The sequence below is a fragment of the Aythya ferina genome, assembly GCF_964211825.1.
Source record: "Aythya ferina genome assembly, chromosome: 6".
In the NCBI taxonomy this organism is placed as follows: domain Eukaryota; kingdom Metazoa; phylum Chordata; class Aves; order Anseriformes; family Anatidae; genus Aythya; species Aythya ferina.
In genome coordinates this window covers 26,776,710-26,802,487 of record NC_140303.1, presented here as the reverse complement: position 1 = coordinate 26,802,487, position 25,778 = coordinate 26,776,710, and the positions used below count along the sequence as shown (strand labels likewise).

General features: G+C 45.2%; 1 protein-coding gene across 3 annotated transcripts in view; it reads right to left on the bottom strand.

Annotated features, from left to right (window-relative positions):
• The window catches only part of ADCY5 (adenylate cyclase 5), a 215,419-nt gene extending 197,635 nt beyond the window's left edge, over positions 1-17,784 (bottom strand). The window contains exon 1 of one of the 3 annotated variants that reach the window (XM_084524658.1): positions 15,817-17,784. In XM_084524658.1, the coding sequence (XP_084380784.1) occupies positions 15,817-16,827 (1,011 nt within the window). In that variant the 5' untranslated portion in view covers positions 16,828-17,784. Of the gene's footprint in view, positions 1-1,963; positions 1,998-2,533; positions 2,568-15,816 lie in introns of those variants that run through there. The other 2 variants (XM_084524660.1, XM_084524659.1) reach the window with 2 other exon arrangements.
• Between the last annotated feature and the right edge of the window lie 7,994 nt (positions 17,785-25,778).

The window sequence follows — 25,778 nt, the reverse complement described above, 5'->3', positions numbered from 1 at the left end:
AATTCATTTTAATTGCAAGTTCTTTGTAATGTTTTCTTTGTTCAAGAGAGAGGAGAAAATTTAAGAAGTGGTTGGTCTGGCCTCTGTAACAATACTGGTACAGATCTAAAGCTTTCAAAATAACAACAAATTTACACCAAAAAATAACAACCGCAAGTGATGTCTCACAGCTGCCTCTCCTCATCTCCAGGCCCCATCCCACTGATCTTCCTGGTTTTATTTCCAGCCTTCTGTCCCCACCACCTCCCTAGGGGCCCACAAGACACCTCTGTCACCTTGCCTGCTCTCTCCTCACACACAGGCTCTCCTTCACAGTCCATTTTCAGTCCAACCCTCCCCAAGGTCCTGCAGACTAACTCCCCAGATCCCACAGAACAGCCCACCTTCTCTCAACACCACACTGCCAACACCATTCTCTTGCTGTGGCTGGTGCAAAAGGCATGTGGAGAAGCAAAGAAAACAGGCAGGCAGGACTGCGAGCACAGAATTCAATAAAGAAGCTGTAACCTGTTCAACAAAGAAGCTGGAACCCAACCGTTAGCATCCCTCAGTGCTTGCCTTTCATCTGCACAACACAGACCATGCCCTTCCTCTTCAGGCCAACACACAAAGCATTTTTACAAGGAGCTTGTTCACTTTTGCTCTCTGAGCATTCAAATTCAAAGCTGTATTCCCATTTGGAATATTTATGTGTTTTAACAAAACCTGACAGACACCTAGCCTCTGAATATACTCTATCTTTCCTTCCCAGCACAAGTGTGCTGTTCAGAGTCTAGCCAAAGGCTCTGTGAGGATCCTTTCTGCATTACCACACCTGTTTGCACTGCTGATCACATAAGTAATCGGCCTGCTGGGGTACGTGAGATTGGTCAGGCAGCTTATGCCTATTCAAGAGCAGCTACCTCTGAAAGCTTGACCAAATAAAGAAATCCACAAGACTGTTATTTATTCTGTAGAACTGACTTGAGGCACGAGGAAGCTCTCACACTGCTTGGTCAATGAAAAACGTGGTTTAGGGTGATTTTAGAAAGCTAATCACACAAGACCCACTTAGGAGCCTGTACCTAACTCAGCTTCCAGATGCCTGAGGCATCCCATGTTGAGTGCCTAGGCACTACATTAAAGAGCAGTCAGGGACACCGGCAGGTTAACCAATTCAAGACAATCACTTCTTCAGACCGTATCCTCCTCCCCAGATATTGAGACTGGAAAGGACCCCAGGAAACCATAAGCATTTCTTTTGTGCTGTAAAACTATCTGGGTCAAGCCTGCTATCCCATGGGTTCACCATGACAAGTATCAGACACTCCACATGTATTAAAACCCACTCTGACATGGTACAATGTCCCCACTATGATTGAGACAGATGCCCATCCAGGAGGATCAGATCACTATTCTTGCCATGCTCCTTGAGCACCCCAGCTTTGAGGGGGTTCTGCCTGCTCAAGGGGCTGGTCAAACCTTGATCAAACCTGAACACAAACCTTAGATCAGGCCTGAAGCCATGAACATACAGCTGTGCATGCAACAGCTCCAGAAACACTGTGAACAAGAACCAGTTTAGGGCACAGTTACGGAAAGAGGTGCCAGCCCAGCATCCTCAGCCACTGCTGACAATGCGTTATTGTTCCCCTATAATGCAGTTTTGTTTAGGGCCCTCTTTGGAAATTCCATGACGACATGCATGCAAAGTGCCAGGGTGGATGCATGTGCTCCTCTGGTATTGTTTTCACCGTGGTTAATATTCCACCCACCAAGACCTCCCAAACAACTGTCTGCTCCATATGTTCACGACTTCATAGAGCAGGGATATACAGTCCTGTCTATACACAGTTTCTGTCTGCCTGTCCCCATTGCTCCCAAAAGTCACCGGGTGCCTCTGGCAGCTGCTTTTCAGGAGTTTTGGAGGGCAGCCACAGTGATGGGGCCTGCACACCCTTGTGAGCTCCCCGCCCTTAATCACCTGAGCCACTGGTCCTGAGGACATAAAATCATGGCTTGATTCACACTTCTGTTAAAGAAACAACAGAAAAAACAGTGCAAGTTCTCAGCACAAGAGGGTTAGGAAATAACTTGTGTATTACCACTAGCTAAATAAAATCCTCCCCATCTCCTCAGCAGAGCAGCACTTGACCCGCATTATCTAGAAAGCACCAGCTTGCCTGTTGTCCTGTGCAGGCAAGTTCTACTTAGAAAGAAACACTGGCCCACACTTGAGCTGTCTCCATGATCTGTGGAGCAGAAGAAAAAGGCTCCCAAGGCAGCACCATTAACCCAGTGTGCCATCCTCAGTGGAGGGGTCCTCTGAGGTAATTTTTCTTTTGGAGGGACTAACGCCAACCTTTTCCTTCTTGCCCACAGCACTCACTCAAGAGTAAAGCTGATTATTCCATACTCCTACCAAAGAGCAATCCTGCCCTGTGAAAAAACTGCTTCCACCTAAAAAATGTTTCATAAACTACCAGCTCCCTATTAAGAGACATGTTAGGAGTCACTGTGCAGATATTGCTTGTAAGGCATTCAGAAAACAAACCTGCATGTGTGGTCCATGTTGCAAGGTGCTCTGCTGCAATAAGGAAAGCCATACAAGGAGGCCTACACCAAAACACCCTGATTAAATTAACGTGCTCCACCTGTGTTCCCATACCCTCCTCCCACTGTCAGCAGCTGGAGAGGTCTCTTCTAGTATTTTAACCCTCAGTTTTTCCTATAGTTGGTGAGTACCCATCCACATGTTTATTTGCCAGACCTTTTCCCATCCAGCTTCTTGTTTTAAAACTTTTTTGGAGCACTTAATATTCCAGTTAAGACACAGATGGATATACAGATAGAGTTTGTACATGATCCAGCTATACTGTAGGATACGTACACTTCAGTCAGTAACATGTTGTCACGAATGAACACTGCATGCCACGTGTAATTTAAGGTCCTCCTCACCATGATACCTAGAAGAGGCAAATTGCTCTGCAACTTCCCACCTGCATGTTTGTCTGCTCAGTGATGCCACTTCCAGTGGAGCTCATCAGAAACCACCCCAGCGTTGTGCTGAGAACAGGCCAGAAATGGGGAATGACAAAGCACGCCAGGGAGAGACAGGGCTGGAGGACTGCAGCATGGTGTGCAAGTCACAGCCTGATTTTCCAGAAACATGTAGTGCTTCTCTCCAGCTCTGATAGCAGGAACAGGCAGGTGGGCTAGGCTGGGCAGCAGAAGAAAGAGACAGATGCCAAGGTAAGCCTGAAGCAAATTAAGTATCAGAAGGCAGCAGGTTCCTTTGAGACTGCCTGGTTGCTCTTTTGGCAGAGGAGGAAAGCAAGCCATTAAAGAGGCAGAATACAGCAGTGTAGACTTCATTTGCAGCACTAATTGCCATGCACGTGCACTAATTGCCCTCACATGAAATGCAAGGGAGCAGGCACTACTCTAATCCCATGCTGGAGGTGAGGCTTCCAAAACAGTGCTTGTTGGGTCATGCTCTCAACCACACACTCGATTCCTACCAAAGCAAAATGGAGGGAATTGGAGCAGAGTCTTTTTTTTTTTTTTTTCCATAAAATTATCCACTGAAATTTATTAGAGACTGAAGAGGAAGCTTTCAACCAGTTGTTCTCAGCCTCCTTCAGCTGCATCTGTGTCTGCTCCTGGCTCCTTGACATCACTTTCTCACTACATGATGCCCAGCTGCCATTCCGCCAGCTCAGGTGCATATGTGCACCTCCCAGACTATTTTAGTGGAGGTAGTGGACTAAATTAAGTAAACAATGGACTAAACAAAGTTCAGCTGAGTTGGGCTGAAACTAGGATGGGGGTAAAAATGTCTCAGTTACTGAGTTTGACAGTCTTTTTGTCAAGCACTGCTGCTACAGGACATGCAACCAAAACTCTGCAAGACCCAAATCTCAGTAATCCTTTACCACGTGGGTGAAGAAGAGGAAAACGCACCTCTCACCACTAAGTTTTTACAGTGTTTCTTCTTTCCTTTTTATTTTTTTATTATTGTTTTTCCCTGGGACCTACAAAGGAGTCAGGCCGGGGAGAGACTGGAGACACTGCAGACATCTCCCACCAGCACCCCTCTGAAAGGTGTGCACGGCAGGGTGGCTGGTGTAAGGCAGATGCCTTTCAGAAAGGTGAAGACTGATCAGTGTAAATCAGTCACTATTGTTCTACGCCAGCTGTCCCTTCATACAGAAAAGCCCTGAGGGGAGTTTAAGGCAATTCCCAAGCAGCCAGAGGGAAAAAGGTATTTTTGGTGGCTGGCAGAACACATTTAGATTCTCATTCATTTCTTCTGGTGCTAAATACAAACTAGACAAGTCAATAAGGATTTAGGGTATGGTTAGAACAGAGGTAAGATTCCTATTAGATCTGGCAGTGACAGGCAGTAACAGAGGGAGGGAGGAGGTAGCCTGGCCATTAAGCTTCAAAAGCTCTTTAACTCAGCCCAGGAAACTGCAGCTCTACCTAAGACCCCTGCTCGTGCAGAAGGCACCTTTCAGGCTTTTTCCTCTCCACTGAAAGGACAATGTCAAATTTTTTTCCAATTTTTTTTTTTTTTACTTCCTCCCACTCCGTCCTGACCCACTGGCCACCAAGCCAAAGTTACCATGCTACCCACCTGAATGGAGTATGACACTTCTCCACCCATCCCCAGGTTTGGCGGGGGGGCTGTCAGCCCCTGAGGTTTTACACGTAGCAGATACACAGCAAGGCACTGGGTGAACAGTGCATGCAGGGCTGTAAGTCGCTTAAACAGAGGAAGAGCTCATGGAAACCAGGGGAGCTTCTCCAAAGTGGGACCCAGAACAGCATCACCGGCTGCCACTTCATGGTTTAGCAACCTGGAATCGCACACCAAGGGGCAAGCAGAGAGGGCGACACTCTTCTAACCACTCATATATTCCCTTTTCTAAGCCAATACTATTAAGCACTCCTGTCTTATACAAGCTCCGGTCTTACCCTGGAGAAATTATGGTAAAGATTTGTCTGCTCAGAAAAGTTCATCAAAATAAATTGAAGAAGATTATTTAAACCTGTGTGAACACTCCTCTTAATGAGCGTGACTTTATTTAGTTTGCATTCCCTCTGGAAGTGAATTAAATTAACTGGGTCCATTTGCATCTACAGTAGTTGAATAAGGTGATTTCAGCAGTGGACAACAGTTTCTATGTAGTATTTTTTTTGTGGCTTAACTAATCCACCTACAGCTACTTTTCCGGGGCATCACTACTTGGACAAACCTTCAGTGTCATGACTACAGCCAGATAATCATTATCTACATTAGTTTAGAAGGGAAAATTGCAGTCTCCAAACTTTAACCAATGAGAGATTAAAACATTTTCAGGAAATACTTCCTCAAGTATGTGTTCACAGCCATTTCGACTGTGGCTGCAAAAGGCACACACTCCTAAGAGCCCCTGAAGCAGCCCTGAAGTGCTAACAGGTCAGGAACATAGTTAACTAAGGATGCCTGCTCCACCAGCTGAGGAGGACTACAGGATGAAAGGGAAGCCACCTGTGAGAGGAGCTGAGCATCAAGGTTTTTGCTGGCACTGCAGCACTTTCAGGACCACCACATTTATGTGCCAGATGTCATAAACATGTACCATTTGTGACAAAGAGAGAGAGCAGCAGGCTTGGGGTGGGGTGGGAACTAAAGAAAGTGAAACAAGGAAGCTAAGAGCCAGTTTCAGCTAAGAGCAGACACAGAGTTACGGTCATGGGCATCTCTACAACCTGCTCATCAAATCCTACGCAGGGCTGTGCATGCTTGTTTGCTTAAAACAGGCACAAAAACAAAAAAGCATATCGGCACCTTCGTGACTCCAAGAAGCATGGATAAAAAGGATGGGTGGTTTTTGGATGAATATGTGATTAGTACCTGTCACAAGCAGTTTAGGCTGACTTAGTCTTGTCTTGGTGGATTGGGATGGTGTAGCTGACCTCCAGAGGCATCCTTCAACCATATCATCTCCAGTTCTGCAGCTTTCAAAAACTGTCAGTGCATCTGTCATAGCAGTGGGATGGCACTTGCTCCAGCACACTAACATGACTAAGAAGACACAAGCCTGAGCTCTAGTCCCTCATTTTATTCTGGCTTTTCAACAACCCTGCAAATTTCTCAGATACAGTAGTAAACCCCACATATGAGCAGTAGCTACGTGACGGTGCTTTCATGTACTGTTAAAGAGTCAAGAACAGAAATGGAGCAAAGAAAAATGCCATATTCAACAACAGTTACAAAGGCAAGAACGTTATTACCCAGTATGAAATCTGGGCATGATGTCAGAGCCCTTTCACAAACTAACACGACCATCTGTGTTATGTTTCAGGCAGGCGATGCCACCTAAAGCAGGAAAATCCCCCCAGTATGTTCCACCACAGGGCATTATAAACCTGTCCTACTAAGGTGGGGGAAGCAGAGGTTCGGTTCACCTTCAGTTCAGAGACTTGCTGATTCCTTTTTCAGCTGGCAAATACTGTGCGTTCTGCATTAAAACGATTTTCCATGCCATCTGAACAAAGTCAGTAAGCGTAAGAGAAGAATCAGTCACCGAGCTGCACTAAGAGCCATCAGTAGTCCTTCCTGGCCTCGCCATCAGCGAGCTCACTGCAGAAAAGCCATTCCCACACTAGTAACCTCCCTCCTGCTTAACGGTTTTAAATACTGCAGTTAGCTTTTAAAGAGCTAGAATGACATTTTAATTACACAGTCTCCCACCGCACTGCATAGCATCTTCCTTTGCAGGCACCACACAGCATCGCTTCCTTTCCTCTGTGAGATTACTAGTAACCACCTGCCTGAAAAAAAAAAAGCAATCCCATTCAGTTGGAAACATCTTCATTAATAATGTATTCCTTGGTCCACCCATTTGTGTAATTCTGTGCATAAATCCCCATACATTAAGCAAGAACACAGACAAAGCTGCTGTCGGGTACCTCCCAGCAAATGGAAAGAATTCATCACTCAGCAAGCATGTCTGAGCAGCTCTGTCATCTGTGGGCTGACTGGCAAACTACTGTTTTTAGAAATACTGATTTGAGTAGTCCCTTACCACAGTGCTAGCTCTAAGAACTCAGTTTCCAGTGTCTGAGGTACACAGAAATCAGTGCTAGTAACATTTAGTCTAGAGAAGGGAATAAAGGGAAGGAGCCACGGCTTTTTCTGAAGGGGAGAATGCAGCCAGGGAACTGTCTGTATTAGAGATGTTTTATGACAGATTCTTGCAAGCAATGTCATAGCCTTTTCTTTTGACTATGAAGTGAGACAGAATGTCTTATACAAGCTGCAAACGCTTTTAAGGAATAAACAGTTTGCATAATTTGCTGCTTTAAGAGATCAATTTCTAATGTTGGGGGGGGGGGGGAAGAGCAACTTTCTGCATTTATATTCCTCCTCTGTTGCATCAGCACAGTCCTTTGTTTACTGTCTACAAAGATACACTCTGATACTAGTGGAATGTGTATGCTAAATCAGTAATGCAGCTTTAATCCTCAACTCAACTCCCCAGAAGTAGTTTCCCAGGAGGAGGGAGCATGGCAGCTAAGCACTGCAGTGCCATAAAAGCCCAATTCGCAGTAAAAACTTTTATAGGCGTTGCATGGATGCGTAAAACATTTCATGAAGAGATGCGAAAGTTCAGCATTTCGCCTGAAAAGCCATCGAACTGCAGAAGAATCAGTCTGGCTAAAGGCGACAGGGAGGAAAACCAGGGCAGGACTGAGGATGCTTTGAAACACACTTCTCTTCTGGCTTCTCCTGCTGCATAAAACTTTGACCATACAGTGCACACTGGATTTGCCTGATGCTATTTACTACAGACAGTCCAGATAACATCTTAAACACACAAACGTGATTTGTGTTCTTGATGTCTAGGGAAGAGAGCAAAAGATGCATCGCAATTGCATTAACCACTTACGATGGATATGAAGAGAAGCACACACAAACATTTTATTTGCAGAACGAAGCATGACGATACAACAAAGCATTCTACAGCTAACATTGAAAGGAAAATCCTACTCTTCATCAGAAGTCAAGCCTGGCACTAGGAGTGATACTGTCGGTGATGCCAAAGCTGCCCATGACTTCTTCTAAATTCACTTGTAAATGCATCACCTTTGCAGTGCAAAACTAAATGCGTCTGGCTGAAACAGTTCTCAAACTTGTCTAACCACCAGGCTTTTGAAGAAAGAAGGGCTTCCCACATCATCAAACGCAAGCTGGAAACCAGAAGCTAAAGGCAGAGCTTTAAATTGTGCTCAGTCCACTGCTCCCAGTATCAGAGCAAGACCAACCCATGCTAGGTTCTGCTGCAGATCTGATCAGCAATGCCATTCCTCTACCTGCCAGCAGTGAGGCTGGCAGCTTGTCAACATCATAAAACATCAAGTACAGATTTTCTTGGGAGTGGTCCAGTCGCAGGTGCTAAAAAGCATTTTGCCTCTTGTCTTGGCCTGACAGCCATTTTTTGTGTGATCTCGTTAAGTACTCGAAACCTCAAGCTTTTCTACGATAAGGTGAGAACATCTTGGAGGTCAGGAGACAAATAATAAAATTCTTGTCTCTTTCTCACACCCCCTCATAACTAGATTATCCTTTTTAATATCTTTGGGGTTGTGTTTTTTCATTCACATGAGATTTCCCCTTGGGTTTTTACCTAGCCTAAGGACTCCATAATAATGAATCAATTTAAACTCCTGGCAGGAGGAGGATACATCTCGGGTAAAGACAAAAAAGGTTTTTCTTAAAGTATCATCAATTTAAAAACAAAAAGAAGAAAGAGCATCCCCTGGATGCAAGATATCACAAGCTAGGATCGCTAGGCTAGACTTCAGAAGGAGTAAAGGAGCTAACACTGAGTGCATCCCACATCAAAACCCAGGACTCACAGGAGATGAAAAAAAGTCACTCAGCAGCTACACAGGAACCCCACCCACTTCCCAGAAGCTGTGAATTTTTGCATTCCTCACAAACACACACGTTGTCACTATCCTACCACTGCAGGCCATGAAAAAAAGCCATATAACACATCCTGAAATCTCGGAGCAGCTATAAGGCTGGGGGGAGACTGCTGCGCTCTAGCTCCGTCTGCACTGCGTTTTCTGGGTACATATTATCCTTGCAAGGTGCCATGTAAATCCTACAGTATAAAGCAGACGGCAAGATAAACCTTGCCCAAGGGTAACAAAACTTGGAGCCCTGTCTTCCACCTCCCCAAACAAAAGCGGGTATTTTCTCTGAACCGCACCCACCTGCACAGTGAACAAAAAAAAAAAAAAAAAAGAAAGAAAGAAAGAAAAAAAATGAAAAAAAAAAGAGGACAGGCACATTTCAAAGCACAGGTTCTCACTCAGAAGCAACCAACTTCTATAGGGTAGACCACTTTACCACACACATGGAAGCTGCTGTCAAAATAATTTTGATTTTTTTCCTCTCAATGTTTCAGCTGCTGCTGAAGATTTTTTTCATTGTATCTTGTGCCAGGACAGAAGGAAAGGTCTTTTGGTTTGATGAGAGGATGAGAGTAATACCCACTACCAAAATGCAAAAACAAACCCAGCTATTCCCAAAAGACCGTAACTGCTCCCACTACTGAAACGGCCAAAAAAGTTAGCAAATGTTTCAGTTTTCCTAAAAGATTCCAAGGGAGCTGTGGTGCATGACTGAAAGATTAGCTAATCAAACCCAAACTGAGAGAGAGAGCGCATTTGGAGAGCTGTCTGGTGCCCAAAGTTCACATTGCAGCTGGGCAGAGTCCCAGACCTCTTCCAGCCCGGAGCTCAGCAGCACCGTAAGGATATTTAGAAATCACCTGAATGCAGTTAGTAACAAAAGACCACATCAATAAAAGGTCCTGACTCCAACAGGTCTGTGACAGAGGACAGGGTCACACGTGGCTCAAACCAAAGCCCCCAGCCCAGGATGCGTGAGGTCAAGTCAACAGCCACGCTGTGGGGTTACAGCACCCAAAGCCGTCCTTCTGCCTCCTGCACCTCGATGAAACCTGCTGACATTTTGCTGAAACATCTTTGCCTCTCCAGAAGGAAACAGAATTAGCACACCCTGCCTTTTCCAGCCCATCAGATGCTCAGCAGGACAAGCCTTTTGCCAGCATTAGCGCACCTGGCACAGCAAGGCACCCAAATCCTTCCCCACTGAGTTTCGTATTCAACTCGCAAGTTCCAGGCCAGCCATGGGACTGCAACTGCTACCACAGGGCCAAGAAAAACGAGTTGAATGGGTCAGTTTACTGAGACAACGAACCTACCAGGAATGCAGAAAAATTAGACATATGGCCCTCGGTAAACACTGTTACGTGAGCAGTTATGGGTGTCAGGGAACGATACAGTGAAACGAAAAAACAATTCAGGGTGGTGGGAAGGAGGGGAATGAAGCCCAGGAAGAAGATTAGGAGGTGGCAGGACCACAGGGTAATTTAGAAGATAAGACAAGCAGACATGCCTCTATAAACCTCAAGCAACACAGTCATTCCCCAGAGATACCAACAATATTCCTAATAAAGACTAATTGATATACAATACCTCAGGGATTAAATTAATTACCTCTGTTAGCAAATTACACTAGGGAAGGCAATTATCAATGCAACAGCTACTGAATGTTTCAGGTTGTCATTTTTTTCCTAACCTAAAGGCCTCATATGGTCAATTTTTACTGAGTTCAGTCCAAGCGTGGCTCTGTCAGCCTTCAGCTGTGAGGGCTGCCGGAGCACATCTCCCCGCACGAGCAGCTCTGCTGTGTTTACGCAGAACAGGACATTAAGTGCTGCGAGGCACACGGTAAGATCACATCCTAAATAAGCGTTACTCAAATTTATTTTCCAGGCAAACAAAAGTAAAAGAGCAGTATGAAACTGTTAAAAAAAAGTGACAAACAGATCTACCTGCATTTCAGGTAGCACATTTCTCCTCCTTTGTGAATAAATGCCACTAGAAGACAATGAAAATGCAATACAGTGACTTGGTAACACTTCTGAGAATCTGTTAGTCTCAAAATCAGTCATTATCTACATATCTCACGCATGCTGCAGCTCAGTTGGAACACGCAGTACTACTTCTCCTGCTATGTGACTAGCTTCTCATCGAATGCCATTTGAATTGCATCTAAAAAGCATCTTTACGAGGTGCTAGAAGATATCCAGAAGTCAATACCCTATTACAGTAAGATGTTTTTAGCTCTGCTGAAGTGACAGTTTATCTAGGGAAAGGAAAAAGACGCATTTTCATACCATCTTCCTAGAAATGGTTAAACTGAAACACCACACTTTCGAGAGCCACTGTGCAGCTGTGGATCAATCATGTATCATTAACATGGACTGCCATGGAGGAAGGCCAACACATACACAGTTCTCAGAAGTGAAGGATGAGGAGTACTCATGTAATGTTGTTATGATGGAGGCGTATGGAAAGGGACCGAGCAACAAGGAGCTCAACATCAGGAGCCTTGAATTGGAGTGCCAAAAACAAGAGCCGTGTACTGGGGCAGCTGCAGACAACTGTGCTATTAGAAAGCCTTTGCAGAAGGTTTGCAGTAGTATTTGGAGAGGAAAGAGAACTGAGGTTTTCAGTTTCTCTTTCAGTGAGGTTACAGACACAAGACAAAAAAAAAAAAAAAAAAACACCCAAAAAACACACACCCAAAAAAATCTTCTATACATCTTTCCCAGTCTTCTGTTTTTGTGGTACCTTAACAGTCACCCACTCACACTGAATTAATAAACTACAAAGCCTTAACTGTATCCTTGAACAAGGAACCTCAAAAAGTTACAATAGAACAGGTTTGGATGGGAAAACAGGAATAAATCTAACCTCAGTCCACAGGTTTGTTTGATGTTTGTATATTGCATTCTTATCCTTCACTCCTGGTCCCCCATCCCTCCCACACACCATCCCCATCCCTTTTCAACTCTGATTCAGAGCCCAAACAACTCCGTTGTGAAACTCCCTGTCCCTTCGCCCCTAGCCTGACAGAAATGCCAGGGCTTTCTCAAGACCTGCTGTGCTGAGGGCAACTGGTCCACTCACATGACCGCAGTGAAGCATCTGTGCTCACCCATAAGCTGCTAGTTCCCCCCGTGTGTCCATGCAGATTTTGTGGGTTAGTTAGGTGGTCTGTTTCTTCTGGAAGACGGAACAAATCTCATTATCAGCTTTGTTGTGAATACAAGACAATTTATTGACAAATAGTGTGTTTCCTTCTCAGGTAAGTATTTGACAGTTTTATTGGCGTTTACTTCTCACATGAATCTTGGAGTTGACTACTTCCAGAGCCCAGAAACGTATCACAACCACCAAATGGAAAAGTCTAAAAAGATACAGTGTGAATACAGAGGGGAAGACAGACCAGTGTGCACTGAAACACATTTGTAACCCCCATCCTTCCCAAAATAATGCAAGGACACAAAGCTGAAGACAAATGCAGTCATCCCCTCCCCAGTGAATCCAAACCCAGTCCTTCTGGAATTAATTGATCCCAGGTACACAAAAACCTTTAAGTGATCAAGATTTGTCGTTGCAGGAGTGTCAGACATTGAGTATTCTCTGCTACCAGCAGCAGTCTGTGGAGGTAAGTTCTCAAACAATTTCTTCTTATCCCCTCACTCAGCAGGGGATAGCTTTTGAAAGTAATGCAATAATTCACACTAATCGCTGTGTTTTGTTCCAGTTTAACATTAGTTCAAGAAGTTGGGATCATCGCCTGTACCCAGTCAGACTCACGGAAGGACCACGTACACCCGCTGCTTTCACCAGGGGTACTCAGGCTGCTCGTTTGAAAGGCAGGCCCCAGACTCCTCCAGTCAGCAGGCAGAAGCCAGAGCTGCCTTTCAAAGTCCATTGACCCCAGAATTGTTGAAAAGCAGCTCAGCTGAGAGGGAACAATCACAGCTACCTTTATTCCTGCCACTTTACCAATTCAGAAACAGTGGTGTGCCTTAATCCTTTCCTGAAGCAACGGATGAGGAGGGCTCTCTGCCTTTAAAGACACCAGCCTGACTAGCATCACCGCAGACCACAACATCTGGTGACAGAGAAGTCCAGGAGTGCTAGGAGCAAGGCTATTCAGACAAATAAAATCGTGCATCCTCAGAGAGGGAATCCAACAAGTTGCCTTTCTCCCAAAAGGGACTGACAACTGAGAATTTCACCATCTTTCTCAAGAGAAGCAGCGAGGCTTTTAACGGGCTCCCCGAGCCTCGTAAAAGCTGGCAGAAGTCTATGCAAGAGTCACCCAGCTTGAGATTTGAATTATAAAATGTCTGATTTTTCCTTGCTTGGAAGCAACTGGGAGAAGATTAAAAGAAAACAAGCCCTCACAAAGAATAACTTGCTGAAGTACTATGGTTAAAATGCCATGACAAGAAGAGGCTGGGGGACGCACATCCCAAACAGCCTTTCTCCTGCGAATGCTATGGATAAAGAACCATCTGGTCACGCAGTCACAGATGCATTCGTATCCACTTCTGCTCCACAAAACCCGGGCTGATGTGACTGTCAGAGTGCAGCCACTGAAAACAACTTAACCCTCTCCTCTCGATTTTATCCGGCCTTCATCCACCTTCACCCACATGAGTCTGAAGGGAAAAATAGGGCTTACGTGCTTCAGTGGGGCAGAGCTGAACGCGCCACATTTCCATGGCAACAAAGGCAGCCCCAGTGAGAAAGGCCTGCTCGTAGCTGTGAGGCAATGTGCTCTGTAGGAACAGATTTTTCTATCCTATCAGCCAGAGATAGCAGCTCACGTTCATACGCAAATGTGCAAGGAATCTTGATTCTTGGCCTTGTGCAGCCCCGCTGGATTCAGCAGAGCTGTGCCAGTGGAGACCGCAGTGAGATAGAGACTGGCACTTGGGGTAAGTAGAAAGAAGTACAACGTGGAGAGAGACGTCATCTTTGAAAACAAAGTGAGAGGACTCCTAAGATATTCTTCACCAACTAAATGCTTTTCTGAAGCTGCAGTAAAGCCCAGTTTTGGCACGAAAGGGAACACAACTGTGGCACACAGATTTATGAACACTTCACCATCCCCTCCTGCCCGTGCTTTTACCTTCAACAAGTTCACATTTATTCACGTGCTCAGCCTCTTACAAATAAACCTGCTGTGCTGGGAGGAGGGAGCCAGTCTAGCGATCCTGAGCTGTAATCATCCCAAATTCTCCACCGAGGGAGTCGATCATTTAGGCTGCGTCCCGTTAAGATACAGTTACCGATACTTTCCACTGTGACAATACCTTATATGCTCATCACTACCGTCAAAAATCAACTTGTAACAGATTAAGTCTTTTTGCCTTCATCATGATTTTGCCTTCCTATGTAAGAACACAGTCTCTGAATATATCGAACTGAAGAGGACAAGTCTCAGTGTATGCAGGGAAGAGCATGCACAAGGCTCTGTGGGAACCAGAGCGGCGGTGAGCAACTTCTGGCATTAGCAAACTTTTCCAAGTCAAGCAGAAAAACAGTAACAGTCCCATTTACAGCGTATGCTCTGCTGGAAATGCACAAAAAGCCATTTATATCAAGCATAAGAAAAATATGCCATGTGCAGTTTATAAAAATATCTGTAACAAGCTAAGAACAAAGCCAGAAACTGTCCGAGCAGGCTTAACTGGGCAGGGACAGGGGGAGAAGAGAATAGGGAGCAAGCAGGGGGGAATGCAATAATGATTTCAAGGGATATTTTGTACAGGGAAGTAGTGACAGCCTGAGCATACTGGAGTTTTATTGATATGGAGGAAAAAGCCCTAGAACTTTTCCTGACACTGCAATCGGTGAAACTCAAAGCAACTTCACAGCCAGGCTCGAGGCGGGTGTTGCAAGCACAAGGCTGAATTTTGTGTGATGTGACAGGTCGGTAGGCTACCGAACTCCTGGTGCTAACAAACACACAAGCATCCAGGCTGGCTGTGACAGGTTCCTGCTTGCTCAGACCCCTGCTCCTTAGATGGCTGGTGATTATCACATTGCCATGTTTTCAGTCGCTGGTTCTGGGATCACCACGGTGCCTACTGAGCTGGTAGTGTATGACCTGCATGGCCACTTGCTTTGCTTTGTAAAGAAGAGCGGCACCTTGTATTGCTGTTGTTTATACAGATATGGTAATTAAAAATTGCACCGTAATGCGTTCAGCAGTAGTTTTATTGTCCCTGTGAACTGAGCTGCTCCAGTTAAATATGATATCACTACTAAATAATCACCTGCTTTTATACATCTTTATTTTTTTCTAGCTGCACATGAACTCTGGGCTTCCTCACCATCGACATTTCCAGCACATCTCAGAGCAAACACCTTCCTGGTAAACCAAAAGCTTATTCACCGTTTCCTTGGAGCACGCTCCCCGACGCCTCAGCCAGCCCTGCGCCGATGTGAATTTAGCCCCTGGAGTTACACACGAGGATAGCCTCTACCTGACAGAAATCACGAGACTTTCCACATGTTTGTTTCCTGGTGACCCGGCAGCCTGCGGGACACCGTGCCACAGGTGCATGTGGTGTGGAGCTGTTGACACTAAACACAGCTGAAGGGCACTGGGGGCTAGCCGGCCGTGTGCCGCTACAGTGGGTGTTGGAAACCCCTTGGACAGATTTCCTAAACGTTCAGAGCCTTAGAGACACCAGCACCGAGGAAACACAGCTATAAAAAAAAAAGGGTAGAGGGTACCACCAGACAGCACAACATCCCACCGAGCGGCAGGTTGCTCGGGGCTGGGGACAGGCAGCCAAACCCACCGTCCTCGCTCTTCCAGGGCAGGTTGGGGCTGCTGAGCGCACAAACGAACAAACAGGCTGGGGGGTCGCCTACCTGCTTTAGGAGGAACTTATCCTCCGCGTTGATCTTGAGGGAGACGGCCAGGTGGATGGCGGAGAGCACCACCCCGCTGATGACCGCGGCCCTCATCCGCACGGGCAGTAGCGTGTAGATACTGTAGATGAAGAAGACGGTCCACCAGATGCCCTCCGAGGCGCTCCTGGGCCACACCAGCAGAACCCCTACCACTTGCACAGCCAGGATGACCAGGATGACGGAGTAGCACGCCAACCACATGTGGTCCTGGTGGAAGTCGTTGCGGTTGCACACCATGCACAGCACCACCATCAGCAGGATGGCCAGAGAGAGCACCACGACGTAGGATACCTCATAGCGGCCGTGCACAGCATGGAAGATCAGCATGACCACGCAGACCAGCACCAGCACGGCCATGAGCATGGTGAGGCTGCTCTGGTTGAGTCGGAAGAAGTAGCGCTGATAGAGGCGCTCCAGTTTCTCCGACTGGAACTTCTTGGACCTGAAGATCTGCAGCAGGCTGCTGCAACAGCTGCCCATGGAGAAGGCCGCCTCGGAGCCCCCCTCGTCCCCGTCGTCCTCCTCGAGCTCCTCGATCTTGGCCTTGATGCGTCTCTCCTCCAGCCCCAGCTCCACGGACCGGGGCCGTACCTCCCCCTGCTCCCCCAGCTGCCGGGGGCTGGCATTGTTGGGGGCAGCGGGGGAATCACCACCAGGCGGGTGGCGGGACCGGTGACGTCGGCTTTCGTCACCGTGCTCCTGCCAGGCGGATTTGGACCTAAAGCTCATCATCCTGCAGCCACTCTCCCCGCGGCTCCGGCTCGCCTGGGGCTCGTAGTCTTCCTCGCTCCGCCACCTGCTTGCCATGCGGGAGGCCTTCTTGCCCGAGGACCGGTTCGGGGGTGGCGGGTAGGAGTAGCCATTGGCCCTGGCCTCCGCTTCGCCCCAGGCTGAGCGATGCTGCTCGGTGCCCGCCCAGGGCGCGGGGCCACCGAAGCCCGGGGGGCTGACGCTGTTGGACCGGGACATGCCCTGCGAGAAGGGGCAGCGGGCAGGGGGCTCCCCCACACCGAAAGGGACGACCAGAAGGGGACAAAACCCCAAAACACAACAAGGGAAAGAAAAAGATGGGGGAGGTCGATGTGAAAAGAGGGGGGGGGCAAAAAAAAAAAAAAAAAAGCCAAAAACCCCAAAGTCTCCGCAGCGTCCCCTAGAGCCGGGGCATCCCGGGGGGGGGGGGGGACCTCAGGGCAGCGCTGGCTCCATCGGCGGCCCCGCTGCTTCCACACCCGGGGGGCGGCGGAGAAGGGCCGGGGGGCGACGGAGGGGACCGGGGGGGTGACGGAGGGGACCCGGGGACCCCCTGCTCAGGGCAGGGCGGCCTCAGCCGCTGCGGGGCGGCCGCGGGGGGCTCGGTGCTCGGCGGGGGAGCCGCATGGCAGCTCGCCGCGCCGCGCCGGCCCCGGGCACCCGCCGCCGGGGGCCGGGCACGGGGCGGGCGGGCGGGCGGCGGCCGCCCCGCGGGGAAGGCGGCGAGGCTCAGGCTCAGGCTCGGGCTGCCGGGGCCGCGGCGGGCGGCGGGAGCATCCCCTGCCCCTGCCCGGGGGGAGCCTGCCCGAGGCGGCTGCTGCTGCTGCTGCTGCTGCTGCTGGTGGTGGTGGTGCTGCTGCTGCTGGCGGCGCTGCTCCGCCGCTGGGAGGCGAGGCGAGGCCGGAGCAGCCCCGGCGGCAAGGCAGGGCGGGCGGCAGCCGCAGTGCTCATGCACATACAGCAGGCAGAGCTGGGGAGAAAAAATAAAAAAAATAAAAAAATAAAAAAATAAAAAAAATAAAAAAAATAAAAAATAAAATTAAAAAAAAAAAGAGGAAAATGGGAAAAATAATTAAAAAAAATAAATCAGGGAGGGGAGGGCTCGGCACGCTCGCCCGCCCGCAGCGGCACGGCCGGGACCGCGATGGGGACGGGGAGCGGGACGGGGAGCGGGCTGGGGACGGGCACGGCACAGCCCGGCCCGCCCGCCCCGCGCCCCTTTGTACTCCCCATTCAACCGGGCGCCGGCCGCGCCGGCCCCCGCCCCGCCCCCCGCCGGCCCCCATTGGCGCGCCCCCCGCCGCCGCCGCCTCCCATTGGGCGCCGCCGCCGGCCGGCCCGCCAATGAACGCGGGAGAAGGGAGGGGGGGGAAAAGGGAGGCGGTTTAACCCTTTGGGTGCCGCGGGAGGGCGAGGCGCTGCCTGAGCTCCCCCCCCCCCTCAACCTCCTGACGGGGCGCTGCCTCTCGGCCTCTTCCCCCCGTCACAAACACGCAGATAAAAGGGTTTTCATCCCCAAAAAGTTGCACGCAGTTATCACGTCGATGATCACTGATGTGGCGTGGGCCTGCCAGGTGCTGTGCCACAGGTTGCCCTCACGCCTCCTTCCCCAACAGGAGGTGTTTGTGTCAGTAACACCTTTGGGGCGCCATGTTGGGGTGTCCCCCAACACTCCAGATAACGGGACAGACAGCGCTGAGGTTCCCTCATCTCACCCCTGGGACCCAGTCAGGACCCTATTCAGCTTTTACACCACAACAGCCTCTAGAAGCCTCAGTCCCCGTCAGAATTTCACTGCACCCCGAGCTACAGCCCCTCCTCCAGCAAGTTTACTGCCACAGGTAAGAGAACCTGATCATTTCAGTTCTAATGCATCACTCGTTTTTCTGTATTACATCATTTTATTTGACCTAGTGACTGTTTTGCTTATTTATGTTACAATAATCGACGTTAAAGCTGAATACATCAAAGATGTATTTTTAAAAAATTCCTTAGCTTTCAACCTTCATCCTTGCCAGAGGGGAGAAAAGTCTTCAGACTAAAGATTGTCACTTTAAAAACAGGTAGGTAGATCTGAAGTGGTGGGTTAAAAGAAAGGTAAAGGAGCAGTCAGAGGAGAGTTTTCAAGGAACCTGTAGACTTGAGACAACAATAAGGATTCTGTATTAGAAGCAAAGAGAAGAGTTAATCGGGCACTAATGAGGACACACACGTGCTGTGACACAAAAAATGCAAGAGATTCTACACATACATTAACATGAACACCTAGAAGTCGGTATTTAAGATTTTCAGTATCTCATATATTGGAAATGCAGTATAAGAAAGCTAACTAGTACAATATTGTAATATTAAGGTACAAATTATAATAAGAGAGCTCATCTATAGCTTTTCACCCCGTTGAAAGAGATTAACATGCACAAATATCATTACTGTGTAATGTTGAAGCAGAGAAACTTATCTAGAAAAGCTAATGTTTCACTTTGCATCCCAGCCCAGCCTTCCCAAGTTCTATTCATCCAATCATAAAAGCGGGTTCTTCAACACACACAGAGTTCACACATATTCTGATTTCAGATGTAGCCTCATAGATCAGTATACAAACATATTTTACTTTGTTATTATTACAACAGGTGCAGTAGACAAACATTAGCATTCTTCTTTTGCATTATTTACTTAGAAGGGTGAATAACATCTAACTACTGGCCTCAGACCACACATCGCACATTTCACTTTCTGTGGCCTTCGTCACTCATGCAAGTGTTAAATCCAGAACTCTAAATCATCTATGCTCCCTAAATTAGGGAAGCCATTATAAAACATGATCTTGGTCCTTCCACTGACTATGTCGGCATAGTCCAAAATAGTCCTCTGAAACCCAGAGCTAATAAGAGAATCCAATACAGAGACATGAAATTGAACTGAAATTGAACAAGTTGTCATTTATATATAAAAGGGTGGAAAATGAGACCATGTATGGAAAAGAAGTGTTCTCTGTACAAGATGACTAATGAAACTTAGTTTCAAATGTTTTTATCTTAACTGTGTACGCCCCCCTCCTCATTTATTTGGGCAAGAAATTACAGCATATTGTGGGTGGTCTGAAGATAAGCACAGACTCAAGCTGTAGGAATTTCTGAGACCTCTACCCTTCTTCCTAATGTGGCTGGTACTGCTCGTTGACTGTACTTTGTCAGGAATAGGTAAATGGGCTGGAAAAACGAATGTTTACCTAGCCTGTTTTCATCATGAAGCACAGTTTTGAATAATAATATACAGACGCTATTCTGTTCAGAAATTTTTCCAAATTATACAACTGCAATGGGCAGGTGTCAGTATATTGTACAGTACTTTTATTCTTCAGAATTCATGTAATAGGACTCCAATGACAGTTCAATATGCAAACAAGGATCAGTTTTAAACTTAGAACTGAGGAAAAAGTGAATCTCATAATTTTTAACATCAATGAGACATATATATATATATATATATATATATTTACATCTTTCTGTCAGGGATTTATTTCTTCAAAATCTGGCAAGCTATGGCGTGATCTGCAGTCGTGTCACCAGGAAACTGGAACACACTGACCCTTGAATGTTTATGTCTGCCCCACATTTGTACACACCTATGTTTCTAGAGCAGATTTCCATATATCCTTTGATATGATAGTGCTTTTGAAAAACAAAGCAATTATCTTCGGATTGCAGAGATTACTTGTGGTACAGCTTTGCCAGTATTGTTAATTTCTAATCCTTGCTAAGTAAACTAACCCCTGATGCCTTACTTTCAATAGCCATTTTCATGCAGATGCAAAAAAGGCTTTTTCTGCTGGTTTACTTTTCTAACTTCAGAACAGTTAGAGCAATTACTCTTGCTGTCTGGTAAGGCAATCCCAGTAAGCACATATAGTAAAATAGTGGCACACTGTAACTAACATCATTATGTCAGCATGAGGATTTAAGAATGCTACCTTCTCAAGTGAACTTGATCCTTACTATATGCTTTGATAGTATTCAGTCCTGTATACTGTATTCTGCAGTCTTTGTCCTACTGATACAACTTTCCCATGCTATGAAGAGCAATGTAAATAGCTTTTACAAATGCATCTGTAAATATTCGTTCCAACTACTTTTATTCAGCTAAATACGAGCACTTCTCCAATTCAGCTCTGTTGCTATAGAAAGGCAATATTCTAATCAGAGGAAAAAACCTTCTAGAACAGTTTAAATTGCACAGAAAAGCTGAATAAGGAAACATTTAATAGCCAGTCTAGTAGTTTTCCTGAAAGTACTGAAAGTACAGGAACAGAGGACTAAAACAGCACCCAAACCATGCGCACTATTCCCCACAATCACAAACATGCAATAAATGCTTATTGCAGAATGAAAAGGACTCCAGTCATCAGCACACCACCAGAGAAGCATCTCAGCACTTTCATTTAATACTACTCCCCCCCCCCCCCGAGTTTGTTTTATTAAACAAACAAACAAAAAAAAAAAACCTACAGGACACCAAAGGAAAAAAAGGAGGACACGGTTGAAGTTTTCCCAGCAATGGTTTTTGGAAACTCAACAGTAGCTCTGTATCCAGTACCTCTCCTCTTCTTCCATCTCGTACTTGTATCAAGAATGCCATCTAGCAGAGAAGCTCAGCACTCAGTATCTTTTGTTTTTATCCAGCGAGAGAGGCCGTTGTACTTTACCTGAAGAGACCTTTAACTCGAAAGCAAACTGATTTCTTACAAAATGATTTCTTAAAAGTGACCTTGTATTCAGCTGACTAGATGGCCCTCCACTTTCTGCATCATCCCCCAATGGCATGTTTTATTTATTTTTTTTGTTAGGCATACATTTGGGAATACACAGCAGCTATGAATCTCTACTTGGAGCACCTGAACTTGCAAAGTGTGTTTTTACCATAGGCTTGCTGTAAGTGATATTTATATATTTTAACAGCGCCTAAATAACAGCTACAGATGGTTTGCAGAAGTCTGTGCAGACTGTCTGAAGCAGTGAGTCAAGAGACAGGAGAAAATGCAACTCAGTGTTCACATTTCAGCAACATAAGCCTCTGCAGACTTCCAATAATGAATTTCCCAGTACAAACATCTCTAAGTCATATTAGGTATGACATCAAATTTCTTTGTACAAACTAGGCTGAATTAATTTCATCTAAAGAGCAGGAGTTTGTCATGAGACCTTAGGGTCTGTGCTTTGGCAAGTATAACTAGACACGCAAGTATTTAACCATTGTGAATTTTGTTTTTATAGGGCAGGATTGAGATAACATGCATCTACTTTAGACTAGAGAAATTAAATATGTTAACAAAAGATGTTATTGTCAACATCGGTAACGCCCACACATCAAAGAGAAGAACATACCTCTGAAAATACTAATCCCAACTTTATTTGTGAAAACATAAATAAAAATAAATCCCTTTTTATTTTTTAATCAGTAAAGTACTGTTTTAGAAATCAGTGACCAAGCTTAGAAGCATTTTAAATTTTGTCTGAATTTTTAATTTCAACTGCTTCAGGATAGCCTTCAAAAACCACCACAGAAACTTTTAACCCTTTCTCTTACACCACAATACCAGAATTCTGACAAGTGTGGAAGAGCGTTCATTTAGGAGACAGGAAGCAGAATTTAAAAGCCACTGGATATTGAATGTCCAGGCAGTCGGGTGGCTTGAATCAATCAGTCACTCCCAACTCTAGATGTGTTCAGTCCATTCCAAATAAAACTGAATCACACAAATTCACACCTCTGTATTTCATACCGAACACACCAGCAGAGCTCATCCCTCAGGTCTTGTTTGGAACTGCCAGTGCTCTAGGATGAGCCTTAAATGCTATTGGAAAGGTAATTTACTTAGGAACACAGAATTCTTATCCTTTTCAGACTTTTTAACGCTACTCTCAGCAACAAAAATTGTTTCCTCACGTACTGTTTTCAAAATGCAAAGAGGAAACACAACTAGTAAAAGTTATTTGAAGACACAAATGGAGCTCAGCACCACTCTTCACAGCATTACATTGCAAAGAAATTTTTAATTACACAGTAGCACCAAGTCACAGCTATCATGTGTAAAATGTGCTGATGCTGGTTATGACAACATTATTTCATCCCTTCTGCAGTAAAACAAAAAAATCATTGTAGTTGTGTAATCTTATGACAAGCATATGCCTAGAATAATAGCAGGCACTCTGCAACTGCTACTCAGTTCCTGTTAGAGGATTATAACTTGTTATTTATGAGCATTAATGGAATCTCGACACAGTATGTAAATCTCTCTCTCAGGAAGTGTTAAAAATGCTAAGAACGTTGCTGTGGTAGCAGACATACTATATTTAGTAAATCAACTCTGAAATATTCTGTTGCGTTAGTTAAGCATTCCATTATATTTAGAATACTCCAAAGAGTTTGTTTCTGTAGAAAACCATCACCACCTAGAGTACAGATAACAACAGCAGAACAAAGAGCTGGCACTTGATTGAGGATCCTTCAGGAAGTTGCAAATTTGAATGTTAACAGAGTCAGTTAACATGTTATGATCTTTCAAAAGAAAAAAGCAGAGCACTTGTAACAGTATTAATTGACGAAGGTGTCTTTTGTTTGTGCTTGAAAAGTCATGCATGCCCCCGAAAACATTGAAATTGCAAAGTACAGCTTATGTCAGATGAATAAAAACACAGCCCTAATCCACATTTGCCAAGCATCTGCTTTTGTTCCCTAAACAGTGACAATACAGCAGATTTTGTTTGGAATTATTTTATTTGGATTATAGCAATTAGTATCACTGGTCAGTAGACCAAATCCAGGCAGAGAACACAGAATCAATTTCACAAGGCAACAAACACAGACTAGTATGTTCGCATACAAACCATTTCACCGCATTGTCAAGTAGAAATATCTTTCAAACATGCATAAAAAGTCTTTGCTTAACCTTTCAGAGCTCCAGGTAATACCAGATTCCTAAATATACAAAAAATACATTTAACTTATAATAATCTTAGTGAATCAGACTTATAAAATTACAATTTTATTCTTCACAACATAGAAAAAAATACAAAAATGACTGTATATAGTTTTCACCCAAATTTCACCAACAAATATACATCAAAGCACACGATTTGATGTATACTCATGAAAATTTTAAGATGAAAAACAGGTTTTAAAATGACACCGCAGATTGGTCCACACAAACGCCAACCTTTCTAGTGATAAATAAAAAAACTTGGATAGAAACATCACATTGTGAAAAATTACAATTTACCGTAGTCTGCATCTTACTGTAATTTACAATATGAACATTTCTACAATTCCAGTTGTAAACTATACACTGGTTAAGAACCTTGGTCTGTAAGAAGGTAATGACTAACATGGTCAAAGCTGGCATGGTAGAACAAAAGTAGTGTTGCCTAAACTAGTGCACGCAACCCAAAGACTACCTGCTGCAGCAGTTTGGTTATGCTCACAGAAAACATGCAAGCCAAGTAAATAGTTTGTGGGGAAAAAAAACTTATAGATCTGTGAAAGAGAGTACTAATCAACGCTTTTATTATAAAGTTCACATACCACATTACAATTTCAGTGACAGAAAAAGGGAAATTTGTTCTTATTTTATGAGAAGAAAAAACCCCACATTTGATCAAAGTCGGCATTAGGAAAAACCCCAGCAATATTAGGAAATTGCACTTACTCAGGATCACCTTCCAGTGATTTCCATGGAAACTTAACTTGAAAAAGCACTGTAAACTGAAGTGCTAGAATTCTTGAATATACTAAACGTTTCATACTTCAAAAGATAGGGCTTCCTTAAGTACTTTTTGGTCAAGATTTCCAATTATCAAAGTAACTTCCTTTAATTTTTCTTTTAGAAGGAAAAGGAACTCCTTTTTCTTTGAAAAGCTAAAGGCCATTTAATATTTTCAATTAACTATTTCGTAATAAGGCTTACTCAGTAAAGAGGCTGGTTGTACAAACCTTCATCCCTATTGGCAGCTCTCCCTGCTACTCTGTAGTGCTCATGCTACCTCCTACAGATCTGTACACCATTCCCATCAACAGTTTGTTTCATGCAGGATTATTACACTTTACTTCTTCTGCAAAGTGGAACTACAGACTTGAATCCATGTCTTGTATGTAGGCACAGAATCAAACAAAACCAAACTTTAGGAGCTAAGCATCCACAGCATCCAGTAACCTGAGTACCTCATGAAATCGGATCTTTTAGATGACATTCTTCAGAAATGCTGCCACTAACCTCTCCGACAGCATGTACAAGCAAAAGATGTTGTGTTCAGAGGTGGAAGTTTACGCTTCTGAGCAATGCGTTACGTATAATGCAACATTTCTCACAGATAGCCAGAACAAAGAAATACATAGCCTAACAGAAATGAATTTGAATTGTTGCATCTTTGAAGGCAGAAACCACTCTGAGGTTGTATGTTGCTACAGTATTCTTGATTACTGTCAACAACTGCCTGCAAAAAGTTTAACATAGAAGCAAAGATCGTTATTGTCTCTTACGCTCTCCCTACCTACACCAGACCCACTTGTGTTGAACACCCGAGGTGTTACACATTACTGAGTGCTAGGGATATTCAGTCAGACTTTTTGACGGAGCCAAAAGGAGTTACTGAAAAATACAGTTTGTTTTTTTAAATATAGCTCTGACAAATATAAAAAGAAGATTATAGTAAATGCAGCTTTCCCCCAGTACTCGAACAGAGAGGCAGTGCGCTTAGTACTTACTACCCTATGTTTAGGGAGAACTGGGAGCACAAATAATTGGGACACAGATATGGATTGCGTCCAGGGGGAGGTAGGTGCTGGCAGGCATAACACAAAACTAGCATCGTAGGTATCCTGGTCACACCCGATTTATGCACTAAATCACAATGTTACAAGAGGGAAGTCAGAGAAGCCCTTGTCTTGCTGTCTAGTGGCTCTAGTGGGGTAAGGTCAGTACTATTTCGTTTTCAGTACATGACAGAGCAAAGACCATTATCTACGTTTCCTTTTGCCTTTGCTTGGCTGTCCATTCATCTCCCTGATCCCTTCGTCCCTTCCATTTCTCACCTCCTCCCAGTACAGTCTGTTCATAATTGGGCCACTGTTCACACAGCATTAGTGGATTCTGCTGCACCACGTGGCTTTCTCACTCC